At 37.1% G+C, this 15,977-nt stretch overlaps 1 protein-coding gene across 1 annotated transcript in view; it reads left to right on the plus strand.

The window, feature by feature from the left end:
• The window catches only part of LOC116722780 (coiled-coil domain-containing protein 148), a 32,731-nt gene extending 16,977 nt beyond the window's left edge, over window positions 1-15,754 (plus strand). The window contains exons 9-14 of the mRNA XM_032567072.1: window positions 213-419; window positions 11,224-11,364; window positions 12,048-12,166; window positions 14,645-14,762; window positions 14,948-15,082; window positions 15,522-15,754. Of these exons, the coding sequence (XP_032422963.1) occupies window positions 213-419; window positions 11,224-11,364; window positions 12,048-12,166; window positions 14,645-14,762; window positions 14,948-15,082; window positions 15,522-15,665 (864 nt within the window). The 3' untranslated portion in view covers window positions 15,666-15,754. The remainder of the gene's footprint in view (window positions 1-212; window positions 420-11,223; window positions 11,365-12,047; window positions 12,167-14,644; window positions 14,763-14,947; window positions 15,083-15,521) is intronic.
• Window positions 15,755-15,977: the final 223 nt, after the last annotated feature.

A 15,977-nucleotide genomic window follows, 5' to 3' on the forward strand; every position in this document is an offset into this window, starting at 1 on the left:
GGCAGAACCAGAGGGTGAATACTTTTTTTTACATAACCTGTTATGAATAGGTTATCTCAATAAATAAATGAATTTGAAATTTTTTTTTTGCATTTATTTAGGTGAAAACATTTACATCCGGCAAAAATATACATATCCATGGCACAGATAGAGGTTAAAAATGAACACATTTAGAAAAGGTCTTCTATCAGTGTTCCTTCTTTTGATTTCAGTTGCAACATGGACGTATCTGTGACATGCATCGATTCATCCAGAAACAAATAAGAGTCATGACCCAGCAGTGGCAGCGAGACACGCAGGAGCTCCTGGACAGGGCCCTGGACACACTGCAGGAGGCGAAACACTCCCACCAGGAGGAGCTGGAGCACCACAGAGATCGCCAGCATCAGCAGGACATCTGCCTGCATCTCAGAGAGAAAGTTAGTGTCTCTTTTACTTTTACCTCTGGTCACTACACATCTGTTAGTATGGATACAATGAAGATTATTTATCACAGCGCTTAAAGGATTATGCACATGACATGTCCTTTGTAAGTGTCGATGTGATGGTGAGGCGTGAAAGAGATCGTAAAAGGGAGCCTTGTTCGACTGCCTGCTTGTGCATTGTATATCTGCTGATGAGGCTGTATATAATGCAGGGCTGCCTGACAGCATCTCTTGCTTTAGCTGCCGCTTGGGATCGGCTGTGAATGCAAACAAGCTAATAAGGATGGTCTGCCGAACATGATGCTGCTGTCTCCGAGGGGTGCTAGTTACACATTGACACAACAAATCCATATGCTGCAGATGTTGTACTGTATAAATTCAATTTACTCTCCCCATGTTTTTTTTTTTCAAATGGTGCTTTTGTCTGGTAACTGTTTGGATAGGACACTGTGACATGAGCTGGGTTGAGCCAGCATGACTGAGGCTCATTTAGTCAAATATCATCAGATTTGTTGTTTGTGTTCCACCGGTTTGGATGCACAAAGTTTAAAATTTGTTTCTTTGATATCTGCAGGGTTTACGCTTCCTCCAACATACATGGCTGTATGTTGGAGGGGTTTAACACCATATTTAGTTTTCTTCTCATAAAACATTTTAATCAGCATCTTTAACATAAATGTTGCAACAACCACAAACCTTAATATGTAATTCACTACGCCCTTGATGCTGCCACTGTATGTCATAGAAAAGTTGTATTCATATTGAGTCTAAATCATACAAAGATAAACTTTACTTACTGATTAACTGACTGCTTTGTGTTGTGCTATCAGATAAAATTACACTGAAGTTTGCATTAAGTGACAAATTTGATAAAGTTTAAGGGGCATATAGATATTTTAGCAAGACACTGTATATCATTGTAATTAGTTGTTTTTAAACTCTAAAGCCCATCTAGATAGTATGTCAGTTTTCAGATTTCCAGCTTCTTCTCTTCTGCATTTCGGTTTACAAAAAACCCCCTAAATGACCACAGAAAGGAAAAGAATAAAGTTTTAAACCATTCTGACAGAAAAGTGATTGCTTTTCAAATGAAAACTTAACCTTCACAATGAAAAGCCTTTTTAAAACCGAAGGATTTAAGTTTTTCATAAATCAGCATCATTATTGTTAAAAGTGTATATATTTTATATAAAGCAATCTGAAATACTTAGAAGCTTTGCATTCATTCATTTTCTTTTTAATTGTGAAAAAGAACCAAGATATATTATGTGTGAACAGAACTAGTAATAATCATGTCATGCATGTTAATAAGTCCTTGTTGGTATTCCTGAAAGTAATTTAAGGTGGTGTCTGGTAAGAAACTCATCTTTAGACATATGCATGGTACAATGGTACAAAATAAATATAAGATCATGAATTTAGCAAAATCAATATAAACAGGTAGTGTTAAATTCAATTGTAACCCATAATAATTATCAAAGTACTTTAATAAGCATAAGTTAAAAACATATTATAGACAGATAGACTGGAAAATAGGCCACAAATCACACAGAGTGTGTACTGTTAAGAGTGTGTACTGCTTAACATTGAAAGCAAACAGAGAGCTGAACTAGACAGAAAAGGATCTACAAATCAAAAGGGAGAAAGCCCAACACTGAGATAAGAAAACAAACCAAACTGCACACAGGGGCAGGAACTCGAGCACACATCTATTACCTGAAGTTACCGCAGTCGGTCACAATAAAGAGCCTAAAACCTTTAGTTATTTAAAGAAAAAATATTTGCTGCTTCTTGCTGGGTTCCAAAGCAGAGATGATAGTGCAGCAAGTGATTTAAAACATTAAGTTAGAAGATTCTTTTACTGATCTGTAAAAATCTTAAATATTGGTTTACTTTTAAATTCCTCGAAGCTTAAGTTATTTCTTATCTTCTGAATCTTGTAGATTTAGTTTGACTAAGAATTTGCAATAAAGTAGATGGGATTTATAGCTTTTATAGAATTAGTGATACAGAAGAACTGGGCTTTTGTATACTGTTTTCACATAGTGTCCTTATCGAGGACATTTTTCTCTTTTCTGTTTCTGATGTTCTGACTTGAACATCAGAAACATCTGACTGTAGCATAATAAAGTTGTGCTGAGTAGCAACACAACAATGCTTCCTCTTGGTAACTTCAAACTGTGTCCCTGACAACAATAACAGACTAGAAATTCCAGTAATTTTAATAAAAGCAAATATTCAAATAGATTTGATGCAGGTAACTCATGTAAAAAATTCTTTTTATTAACTTTTGTTGACCGTGATCTCTGACTCAGGAAAATGATTTTGTTATGCACAGACGTCATCTTACACTGAGGCTCAGATTGATGCACGTTTGCATCCAGTCATTATTTTTCCTTGCTGTTATCACCACAGCACAGTGACACAGCAGAGAGACAAGATGGATTCGCCTTTTTACTGCAACTGCATCTTTAACGCCTTGGTTTCCACCACCCTCCGGCGGGTCTATTACCATTGTTAAAAAAGGACTCAAGTGCAGGTCTAAGCAGGCAGCTGGGAGCAGATAAACAAACAAATTAAACTGTTAATAAAGAGAGAAACGAGCTTGTAGCTCAAAGTTCAGAGCAGAGAAGAAGGTGTGGCAGAGAGAAACAAAGTGGAGTATAAGGAACATGAACAGCAAACATAGGTCAGGATTTAGCAGAAAATTAAAATGCAGTACTAAAGAACTTGATGACAAAACAGTTTTTAACGATAAGAGACATAAGAGTGAAAAGACATTATATTATGGTATAATGGTATGATCTAAAGTTAAAATGTTTAGTACATCTATGCAGCATGTCAAAGATCTTATAAAAAATAACTGTTTTCAACGAGATCACCATGAACACAATTACAGGTACCCCTAACCATTCCTTAAATAAAAAATAATAATTTAAGCACTTTTCTTAAGTTGATCAGTTTCTGTGAACATTTAATTCGCAATCCATAATTTTCTGTTTCCCTGTGTAAAGCTGTGATGTGACCAACTATGATGTATTTGTTTGTATTGCTACTGTGCCAGTGAGACAGAGAGGAAGAGAAACGGCAAGCAAAAGAAATTTATGATGAGACGCTATGATCCAGAGAGCAGTGCCGAACTGATGAAGCAGCTCTTTTTCCACAATCACTGGCTTCTTCTTCTGGGTGTTGAGGAATTTTGTAGATATCCTGTATTTATAGGGTGTTTGCAATGGCGTCACAAAAAATACTCACCAGGCATCTCGGAAGACAAACAGCAAACACAACCGTAGCAATACATCCAGGAAAATCCAAACGAGCAAGTATTTAAAACGCCGAATACGGTAATATAGGAAATTTCAAAATGAAAATTGAAATTCATTTGATAAACTCAACCCAGAGTTTATCTGGGTTATCTGAGAGTTTATCTGGCATATGCCAGAGACCAATTGTAGTTAGAATCATGAGTCAACATGTCGTACAATTTGAAATGTTGTTATGGAGATCTACGTGTGGTCAGTGAATCACACAACAAAACGGAGACTAGTCGGAAAAGAAAGTTTTTAGTGGCCTAAAACTTTTCAAATGGGCATCTCAACTCCTAGCAGCTATTATTCCCAGCGAAGTAAAACTTTTCCCTTTTTTATTTAACTATTGGAAAATGCTATGTTCCATAAACTTTTCATTTGAAAACATACAACTGATCTGCAACAAGCATAAATGCAAGATCGACACAGAAATAAAAGAATTAAATTAACATTTAATGTCTAGACCATGGCCTTGGCTGAGACAACATTTTCAAGCAGTTTAAGTTTTCTTAAGTGTCTCTTTTATAATGTAAGCAGACAGAGATGCAATATTAGAACCTGCCATAGATTTTATAACAACCATGCCATCATTGTCTGGATAATACTTCTGTTGACTTTTCCCAATGTGAGAATGTAAATGATGAAATGTTCAGTTTTTGTCTCCTTTCACTACAGTTCAGACAAGCTTAGAGACATAATTTTGCATTGAAAAGCGGTTTGTGGCTGCGGGGGCAGTGGGAGTGTCTGGTTATCCCTTTGAGTGGCAGACAGTCGGTCAGCTGATGTAGTAAGGCTGTTTGCAGTACTGACTGTGCTTCACAACACACTGTAGTCAAAGTTCAATAAATGTCATCACTGAGCTGTACTCCTGCCAAGGCGGGTGCAGCACTGTCCAAACCATCGTTGGCTGGTCTATGCAGTATTAATAAGTGGGTTTTAGAAAGTAGCTTTTTTATAATTTAGTATTTTTTTTCAACAAACACGTTCAGTTGGTTTATGAAACCAAGGAGAATGAGAAAAACCATCACTGATGCCCTGTATTGAGAATGGTAGAGGACCTGTGATGCTCTGGGCTTGTTTTTCAAAAGACTGTGGGAATCAATGTTGCTCTGGAAGACATTATGAATTATGTGAAAGATCATGATATTTAACCTAAAATCCCTGTTGGAATTGCTCAATAAACTGGAAATGGGTCTTCATTAGTTCTTTAAGCAGAATAATGATCCAACACATACGGCCAAATCAACACATTATCTGCTCACCAGACACAAAACCAGCTTTCTCTAATCATCTGTTGCCAGACCTTGAAAACCTGAGGGGTGATTTTCTTCATGAAAATATATTTCAGCGATCTAAGGAGAAGAGAATGGGAGATGGGACCACAGAGTGTAGATGATCTGGATAAACTGTGTAGTGTTTCTCTGTCTTGACTTCAATACTTTATGTGAAAAGTGCTCTTTTTTAGCAAATCTTCTAAAATCCACATTTTGTTGATATCTAGTGATTAATATCTCTCTATGTCTTATTCAGAAAGACATAAAGGGATATGAACTATTTTTCTTCCATCCTAAGCTCATAAAAACATTTTTTTTGTGGCATTGATAGACTGGTTCTGACCCGATTTTAGGTAAGGGAGGGTTTGCTCCCTTATTTTAGGGAGCAAACCTGTCTTATCTTTACAAAGGATAGGTAAAAAATGTCCAGGGAGAAAATTCGGGGTAATTGATTTCTTTACTCCTTGTCACACAAAATCAAAAATGATTCTCTTGAGAATCAAAGAAATATGACCTGCTGGACTCGTAAATGATATTATAAACCTCATCTGCGAGGAGCGGTAATATAACCTTTGTCCTCACCTATAAATCATACATTGGCAGAGGTAAGGTGAAATGGATAAATACTATAATGAGTAAAAATTCACGCCTGAGACGCAGCTCATTTCATTTCTTTTTTATCAACGAATTCCAGACTCGTCTTTTCATCTCATCAGGCGTTTGTTCTGGGCCATTCTGGCTGCTGTAATTAGCTGGTATTGTTCTTGGTGTTACTCCTCATTCCATCCTTTTATTATGTCCTTGCTTTCATTTTACCTCCCGCTTATATTTCGCCCCCAGGCGTCTTTGATTGTGTGATTGTGTTTTTCCACACGAGTGGATTAAGCCTGGAGGGATGACAGATTGCTGCAACAGGCTCAGGTGGGAGAAGAGATGAGTGGGCCAGCAGGACAAAAGACTCAACTATCGGATGGGGGGGACATTTTTCATCAAACAAGAGTTTTTATAACAAGATCTCATTTGCCTTCAGAGTACTTTACAAAACAAACAATGTTGTCGTGGATTAAATTATGGCCAGATTATCTATTATTGTGCCCTTCCCCAGTTAATCGGGGTATTCTTTAGACAAAAATGTCAGCAGTTCCCCTGTCAGTGACTATTAAGTACATTGTTGGAAAAGTCTCAGTCGCGGAGACAGCGCGTGGGCCACAGTGCTTCAGCTGACAACTCTCTGAGGAGTTAATTGCGCATATGTGTATAATTTTCTCTGTTATGGACATTAGAAAAAATTTCTGATAGGGCCAGCTGTGAAACTCTTATTGCATGTTACAGCAAAAAGCTTTCTTTTTTCTCAATTTGGAGACTGACATTATTTCAAGTACTCTAAAGAATTGCATAATATCAGTCTAATCTTGTTTATACTGATCAGGAAAGTAGTCTTAAATGTAAACTGTGTTCTGTTGTGTCCTGTTTGCTATACCCCATATGCTCTGGGGTCGACTCCTGTGTCTGCAGTACTTCCTTAATTCTTCACTTTCTTATAATTTAGAATTTTACTCAGAAGGTGTTGGTAGCTGAAATTTTGGTCTGCATTGTAAAGCTAGCATCACTTAGTTGATTTGTTGACAGCACGTCCATGATGTGAATTTCTCACATTCTGAAGGTGCTCTGTTGGTTTAAGTCCTGGTGACTATGGAGCACATTGGAGAACAGTAAATGTATTCTCATGTGCAAGAAACATGATTTGTAGAGGCGACATAAAGTTAAAATTTTATCACAATATTTTGTGGTACTATTGTAGAAACAATAAAAAATTATTGAACTATTAATTAGTGCTATTCGAGTCAACTGAGATGATCTGAGTTTAGTGACATGGTGCAGTATCTAGCAGGAAGTGGTTATCAAAAGGTGGGTATAGTGTAGTAATAAAGAGATGATAATGGCCAGAAACAGCATTTAAATGCTGTGTTGTTTACCCAAAGACTGACCGTACCATCCAACTGATTCAGCTGAAATAAAGACACATTAGACAAGGCAATATTTTGCTATTGTTCAATTTTAGCAACCGTTGCCTCGGTTTCTTGTTCTTATATGAGATACAGTTTGTTCTTCTGCTGGCTGCTGCGGCCCCATCTACTTCAAGGTCCAATGTGCTGTGTATTCAGAGATGGCATTCTGCACAAGTTAGTAGAACTGAGTCGCCGTCTGAGCTTTTGTTGTCTTTCTGTCATCTCAAACTAGCTCTCTCACTCTCCTGATGCTTTAAAACATCACTAAATAAAGTTTATTTATGTACTCAAAAGAGTCATGTAAATAAATTGCATTTACTTACTCAAGAGATTTTAGTTTATTTATAAAACATGTATTTTAAGTGCTATGCAACAGGAGAGAAAGGCAGTTGTTTTTGTCTACATAACTTGCATATTGAAATTTTTTTCAACTCATTCTCTTTTAATCTGGGAATGTGTGCGAACCACAAATTGTTAACTACAGTTTTTAATTTTGTTATAGATTCAAATCTTGAAACTGATTTTTTTTTCTCAGACAGTAGAATTTTTCAGTTTAAAAGAAGCTTACACTATGACACCCAAAACTAAAATCTCCACCGAACAGCTGCAAGTACAAATGTCTGCTGTGCGTATTACACAGTAAGTGGTAGACTAATAAACTGTTTATATGTTCTTCTATTGTTTTTCAATACATTGAAGCAGTTACACATATATTAACATGTCTCTCCTTGTGTTGTTTTAATGTCAGATGAAGATATGTTAATCCAGTTGGTTTTCAAACTCTTCTACAGATGAAATTGAAATTCAGATTATGGAATGACATTATTCCTGACATGAGATTGTTCTAGAGAAAAATACCAAAACTGGTAGGATGTGGTAATTGTTTGCTTTAAAACATCACTAGCAAACAAAGGCTAATAATATATTTCCCCATCTTTCTTCATATGTAAACCATAAAAATAAATAAACAATTAAACTTGTTTACTATTATAAGCCTGTTTACTGTTATAAACAACTATTATAAATTATTATGGCAATAAATATCCTTATAACTAAACAGCCAAAAGAAGCATTTCTTTAAAAATGATCAACTATTGGCCTAAAAACAGATGAAAAAACAAAGTCCAATGAAAAACTTTGAAAGAGGTTTCTGAAACATGATGCAAAATATCATTTGAGACAAAATGTAAATAAATAAGGGATGATTCAAGACTTTTGCACAGCACTGTATATATTAATGATTTGTCACTAAATGGCCTGCAGAAGAACTGACAGCTTTTGCACCGCCCACTGACAGAAAATATTTAAGCAAACAGTTATGCTAACAAAGGCTTTCAGCATGCTGCAGAGCTCAGATAAAAACACTATCATTCTTTTGTCATTTTGACATCTCTTCAGTCTTTCTTGTGCTGCCACGAAAAAGGATGGAGTCCCATTTCTATTTAAATTCACAGAAAGCGAGATTCCAGTGACAAATTACTGTACATAATGGTATTTCTCCCACACCACGTTTGTGTTCCTTAAAATGCCACTTCATCTCTGCCTAAACAATAAGTCAGACTAATGCATTCTGACAGGATGCATCTACGAGATTTTCCAGATACAAATTATTCTGCGAAATGAACTTACTGAGAACAAACTTTTAATGTCTGCTAATACAAATGAAAATATATGTAGATATATTTATTCATCATGTAGAAAATAATACATGATGATATAAAAATATATCCATGTTATTTGCTCTCTGGATCTGAGTACATACTTCTCATATCTGAGACAGATCAGGGATTACCAGCTGATTAAATTACGGGTGCTTGTTTTCTGGAATACAAAATCTAACAGAAAACAAATTATCTTCCATTTAATTTTACATTCAAACCAGCAACCCACCAATTACAGGGCAAACTCCTGCCACCACTGTTACTTTTCAGTTTTTCCTGATGTTTCTTCTAATTTTGTTATGTAACCTATTTCATTGAATTATTTTTTTTCATATTATGTTAAATATTTTCAAAGTGGCCTGCGCATGGGTTACCTCGCCTTCCTCTTAATGACCACTGAGTGCCAACTCCCCCTGTGATTCTGACCAGGGTCGAGAGCAAATAGAAAGAAAATGGACTGAATTGTCGTTTTATTGGCTGACCGCCTAGACTGCATTTTACACAGAAGCAACACATTTCTATTTTATCTCTGAAAGATGCATCCCTTCTGCCGTCAGGGGTCTGACATGCATTTAAAATGTTTTAAGAACTTTTCTTTTTCCCCCACAAGGACACAAACATCAGAGGAGAGATGTACAAAAGCAGGAGGGGTAGCAAATAAACCTTTTGCAAACTTATATAAAGACAACTTGCTAGCTTATAAAGGTTTGCATACATACATACACACACACACACACACCCATATATATATATATATATACATATACTGTATATATATTTGATAACAATAATGATTCATCTTTCTCAACAAAAACTGTCTTAATTTTAGATATAAAATACAGTAGTAACTAACGCCATTTTCCAGCTGTCTTTGTTGTAATTTATACTAAAATCAATTCTCAAATTCTTTCGTCACAATCTAGTTATAGATTTTTAAAATTACATTATTTGATTTATAGTTACTTATATACAATAGGTTATTTGCCCGCTTACTTTTAATTACTGACTGTATTTTCCAAGAAATCAAACTTGGAAGACCAGATAATTACTAAGTCTTTCATCACTGCTGAGCAACTTAACTCTGTGATTGGTTTAGTACATTTAATGCTTTGCTTCACTGAGCACCAGAAGACATTGAAATCAATACCATGCCCTTTCACAATCACCAGATTGCAATACAGAAAGCAGGATTACTATTAACTTCACTGTCCGTATAGACATATTACACTGACTAAAAAAAAGTATGAGTAGCTTTCTGAATTTGAATTATATTAAAGACAACATTAATCTCCTATATTTTTTTATTCACTAGATTTATCTTCTGCGCCTAAAATGACATATCAAGTTAGATTAAGGACTAAAAGTCCACGTGAGAAAATATTATGATTTCTATAAAGGAACAGGCTCAACATTGTTAAATAGAAGTGGATTAGAGGCCGGATCGTTTGAAGTCCCCCTCCTAAACACACAGCTGCTGCTTTTATCTCAGCCAGTCCGTCAGGAACGATTGACTTTATGATAACTGCTGGTGCTAATGTGTGTGAGAGCATGTTAATTTTAAGTTCATCCCTTTGGGTATTTCTAAGCTTTCTTCTGATAGATCTGTGAATCCATCTGCCCTGTCAAATGCAACACTTAATACTCAGCAGGCCTCAGACGGGCTGCTGCACAGCAAAGCTGTGCCTTGCTCCTGTAAACAGTGACGCCTCTGTTTGTCTTTTTATACCACAATGGAGAGCACAAACTTAACGCCAGACTGTAGGTTTAATGTGACAGTTTGTCACATTTAAATCACAGATAAAAATTATGGGTTGGATTTGATGTGATGCATTAACACAAAGTAGATATTAACTGTGAGAGTGAAGGCAAATGATTGAATGATTTTGGATGCCTTTTACAAATTAAATCTGAAATTGTGGTGTGCATTTGCATTGAGCCCCCATTTGTGGATGCCCCTAAGTAAAATCCAGTGCAACCCATTGTCTTCACAAGAATTTGTACATGGAATGCCTGTTTGTAATTTGATCTCTGTTTAAATACAGCTGTTCAGTAAACGACTCAGAGGTGTGATAGAGAACATTAGTTCATAAAGACAAAGGTACATAGCTGACTGATCAGAGTTAAAGCTGTGGAGAAGAGCTGGTCAGAATTGATAGGAAGATAAAATGCATCTAAATATGGAACAGTAACGATCTGTTATATGCTTTAGCATGCTCGACTTTGTGTTGGTCTATCACATTACAGCTCAATAAAACATTAAACTTAATGTTTTAATGTGGCAAAATTTTTAAAAGTTTCTATACTTATGAACACTTTTGCAAGGCAGGGTAAGTCACTTACCTCAGAGTTACTCTCTTTACGATGTAGTGCTTTGACAAATCCGGAGGTGATCTCACATAAAGTGTTAAAATCACTTCTGCCATCTCCTTTGGCATCCATTTGGCACTTTGTCAGCTAGTTGTCTGCTCGTTGCTTTTTCAAAGTCACTTCGCATTGATGATAATCTGCTTTTTTTGTTGTTGTTTTTTCCCGGTGTGCATTCATAGCTGCGGCAGTGGCGGGCCCAGCAGGAGGAGGTGGCGAAGCTGGAGGCAGCTATAGCAGCAAGACGTCAAGAGGAAGAAGAGGAGAGACTAAAGAGGGAGCAGGAGAAGGATGCTGCCATGAGATTCCACCAGAAAGAGAAAGTAAAGACTTTATTTATATTTCTGTCCAGGAAAGTTGTTTTTTACTTGCTGCAGCATTTTTTAATCAGTAATGTAGGGCACATGTATCAAAAGTCTTTAAAAGAAATAAAAGTAGTCAGGAGAGCTTTAATGATATACATTACTTATGATGTTGGTATAAGCTTTGTCGGTCTAATTTGATTTGCTTTAAAAAGGATGAACCTGGGTCAATGGAAAAAACCCAAAAGAAAAGTCAATGCAAAAATGGAAATGATGTACACAAAAGAAAACCCTGGATGTTATGAAATTGAAAGCTTGTGCCATTATCATTACACGAGGATTTTGATTATCCGTTTTAGTTATTGAACACACAGGTGTGATAACACCAGAACGTGTTTGTTTCTGACTGTTTAATTAACTCCCTCCTCAGGGGTCCGCTATGGGGGGAACTGGCAACCTGGGATGCTGTCTGATTAATGAGAACATTCAGGCCTCATTGGATTCCGTATAATTTAGCACAATAGTCAGACAGACCCTGAAATTTCATCTCATTTTCTCGATTTATATTTATCTGATTCCTGCTGCCTCAGTCAATAGGACATGATGATCCTGGGAGTTTTCTGAGAGTCAACTTTGTTGCTGCGTGATTGCTCTTCTTGTTAACTTTGTGTTGTTTGTCGCGTTTCTTTTTTTAATTCTTCCAGCTGAGACTGTTTTATTTAAAGCAGCAGAGGAGGAGGGAGTTGCTGGAACAGAGGGATCAGAAGGCACTCGCAGCTCTTAGGAGCGCCATGGAAGAACAGGCGAGAAGAGACAGGGAGAGGTGAGTGCTGGATAGAGGGACCTCATTTCTTTGTATGTCAGTGTTTTAACAAGTGAAAATACATCCAATGTGGTGTTGATTTTACATACAGTACAGACCAAAAGTTTGGACACACCTTTTAATTCAATGAGTTTCCTTTATTTTCATGACTATTGACATTGTAGATTCACACTGAAGGCATCAAAACTATGAATAACACATGTGGAAATATGCACTAAACAAAAAAGTGTAAAACAACTGAAAATACCCCTTATATTCTAGTTTCTTCAAAGTGGCAACCTTTTGCTGTGATTACTGCTTTGCACACTCTGCATTTTCTTGATGAGCTTCAAGAGGTAGTCACCTGAAATGGTTTTCACTTCATAGGTGTGCCCTGTCAGGTTAATAAGTAGGATTTCTTGCCTTATAAATAGTCATGAAAATAAAGAAAACCCATTGAATTAGAAGGTGTGTCCAAACTTTTGGTCTGTACTGTATACGTTTTGGCTTTGGCACAATAGTATATTTACACAAACAGCTGGGGATAGAATAAGGGAGTGATTGATTTATGACGAGGGAGATTTCTAATTGTTCCAGGAGGAAAATTCACATGTAATAAGAACAAGTTCCAGATCAGTTCAAATACATTAAATAAAATAAATAAATAAAATAAGGTTCATAGTTCACAACCTGAGCAATTTAATTGAAATACTGAATATGACCAATAATTTTTGAACATGCGTGGGTTCTCTCTGGGTACTCTTAGGTTAGGTTAATGGTTTACACAAGTCAGTGCAGTGTGTCTGCAAGGTTGTTTGGTCTTTGTGTCCATGTGTTGGCCTGCGATGGACCGGGGATGGATCTCGTCTGTCAGTGAATGCTAGGAATAGACTCCAGCCCCTCCTTCAATCTTGAAAAGATAAACAGATGTAGATAATGGATGGATGGATGATGTTGTGATGTCAATAAGCACACTGATTATATCTACTGATTTAATTCTGCCTTATTCTCATGGCTCCCACAAACTGATTTTTGTTGGTGGTAAAAGTCGTCAATAAAGCTGCCAATGCACATATTTCCTTGCTTTGGCTATCAAAATTGGACAAGGCTTGATGGTGTGCTCTGCTGTTATTTGTCTTATCTCATGGCTGCAATAGATCCAGTTTCCTCAAAATAATTGTGTTTCTGACAATTTCTGTCAGAAACAGAGAAATTGTGTTTCTGACTTTTGAGAAACAATTTCTTTTAACCATAATTAAAGACTAATAGCTCGTCTGTTGGAACAGCACTCATCTGTTTGTTTTAAGCTTCTGTGTCATGTTCCCATCTAACGAAACGGTAATGTAAACAATGATTTACTGATTACGTGAGCATGAAGCACAATATTTTCACAACTAATGAAAATACTGATATCAATGTGAATGATTTAAAGAAGACTGGTGTTTCTTTCAGTTCTATATGATCACCATCTGTCTATTTGATGCAGTAAAAAAAAAACAAAACTGTAAAATTCTTTACCTGCAAAGAAAGCCATATATGAAAACATAACATAGTTACTGCACTTTTTGAGGTTGTTGTACCACAAACATGCTCCAATTTTACAGACACGCTCACACTATTTACATCATTTGTGCATACCACTTGTAAGATATGCTGCTATTGCTTTACTTTGCTGGTTATTTCGATTGGACTTGTAGGATTCTAGATTGAATCAAAGAACTCTTCTGACATGCGAGGGTTTTAAGCTCTCAGTGGCCTTTTGGATCATGTTGCTTTTTGATTCATTGAAGCTATTCATGCTATTTACAGTCAGCATGTTTACAGAGCTTTTGTTCTGGTGTGGATTTGAGCAAATCCAAACAAAACAAGTCGGGACACAGAACCAGTTTCCTTCTTGAACTGCATGATGGCCAGACATTCGCATGGAATTTGTACTCTCTTGTAACTTGCAATTGAACATGTAGTTTTCTGGAGCCTAGAAATTGCATCCAAGGAGGAACAAGACTTCTGCATTATTGAATTATTTGGATTTTCCCATAATCACACAAGCAGTGTGCTTCAGGTGTTATCTTACAACAGAAAAGGTTACATTTGATTTAACGGCAGGCAAAAAGAAAATGTTAGGTTATTAAAAGTGTATGTTGCTATCTGGTCTCAGTTATTCTTGACAGGTGTGATGTTTCACAAAAGTTACTTCGTTTTGAAGTTTTTTGATGTGGCACCGTACGGGGCAAGATGAGGAATAATGTTAAAGCGGCTTCATGATGGAGTAAACCGCAGCTTTTAGACTGCGTTTTGTCAGGAAGAACAAGTGGGGGTGCTGAAAAAGAGATAAAAACAAATAATCTGAGAAGAGCTGCACTCTGGCAGCACCATTAAACCCCACCGCTACCTGCAGGTTTGGTGTGAAATGATGGGTAATGCTGCCTCTGGCTGTGGCCAAGGAACAGAGGTGTCATCCAGGCCTGATGTCCGACAGCCTCTCTCTGCTCCCTTTAGGGTGCTGTTTCGCGCTGATGTGTTGCAGAAACGAATGAGGGATAGAGAAAAGCAGGAGCTGGAGCAGCAGAGGGAGGAACGAGAGAGGCAGGATCGTCTGGAAGCTCTCAGAAAGCAGGTGAACTATTTGCCGCCCTTAACAGTTTGAGCCACTCAGCTTTGTTCTGTCAGTTCAAATTACTCACAAGGGAAGAACTGGACTCATCCTTACCTGAGCAGAAACATCAGTGCCACCTTTTGGTTGCAAGTGAAAAGACAGTCGTGAGTTACCAACATCAATGTTTTTTTATATCATCGTCTCAGGTTGAGGTGGTGGCAGAGGCCAACCCAGAGAGGATGATGGCAGATACAGAAGCTTGGAGGAGCCGACACTTGAATGAGAAAGAGTTTGAGCTGCAGAGGCCTCTCTACAGTATTAACACGTACACAGACAAACAGGTGAGGAATGATAATATCTACCCTCCACTCACCTTTACCTGTTGTTTAAAAGATGCCAATGACCGGGTGCATTATCATTTGCTTCAATCTGCTTGTTTCCGCTCCCTATATATTGACTTTAGACAATCACTTTTTTCCCCCCAGATTTCTTCAGCTACAACCAGTCATTCAGGTTTTGTTTCACTTTAGTTGAGACTGACCCATGCCATCAAAATACACAAAGCAAGTGACAATATTTGCCTTCATATCAACACACAGCCAAGATCCCAAGGACACCATGTCAATCAATAAGCTGCAGAGGCTTCTGGATCTGTGGCTTCTTTGTCCAAATTCAGAGCAAAAAAAGAAAAAAAAACATACCGTAGTTGTATAATTTAGTGGAAAAAGCTGTAAATATGTAATTAATTTACTATATGCTGGTTGTATGTCTGCCTCCCAGATTGTGTCAGATCCAAGAGTCCGAGCTGAGCAGGCTTTACGAGAAGCTGGAGTACACCAAAACCAGTATGCCAAGGAGGCCCTGTCCCAAATCAAACCTCCTAAACCACCAAGACGAGACACAAAATCCACACTGAAATTCTGACAAGAATTGTTTGGCTCATATTGTTTTGTTCCAAGCATTTTTCTTTTCTCTTTCATTTAAAACGGTAAATAAATTCATGTAGCGCTTTTCTTGTTGTACTGATCACTCCAAGTTCTTTATACTGTCACCACATTAACCAGTTAACTTGCACACTTGTGGTCTACAGATCAGTAGACCACATGGTACAGGGGGAAGCTGGAATCAAATCCACAATCTTCCTATTGAAATTCACTGAACCACCATCGCCTCAGATCTTAATAGAGTTAAACAACGCAGCATATATGTAAACTCAGAATGTTCCCTTTTCATTGT

The sequence above is a fragment of the Xiphophorus hellerii genome, chromosome 7 (assembly GCF_003331165.1).
Source record: "Xiphophorus hellerii strain 12219 chromosome 7, Xiphophorus_hellerii-4.1, whole genome shotgun sequence".
NCBI classification, from domain to species: domain Eukaryota; kingdom Metazoa; phylum Chordata; class Actinopteri; order Cyprinodontiformes; family Poeciliidae; genus Xiphophorus; species Xiphophorus hellerii.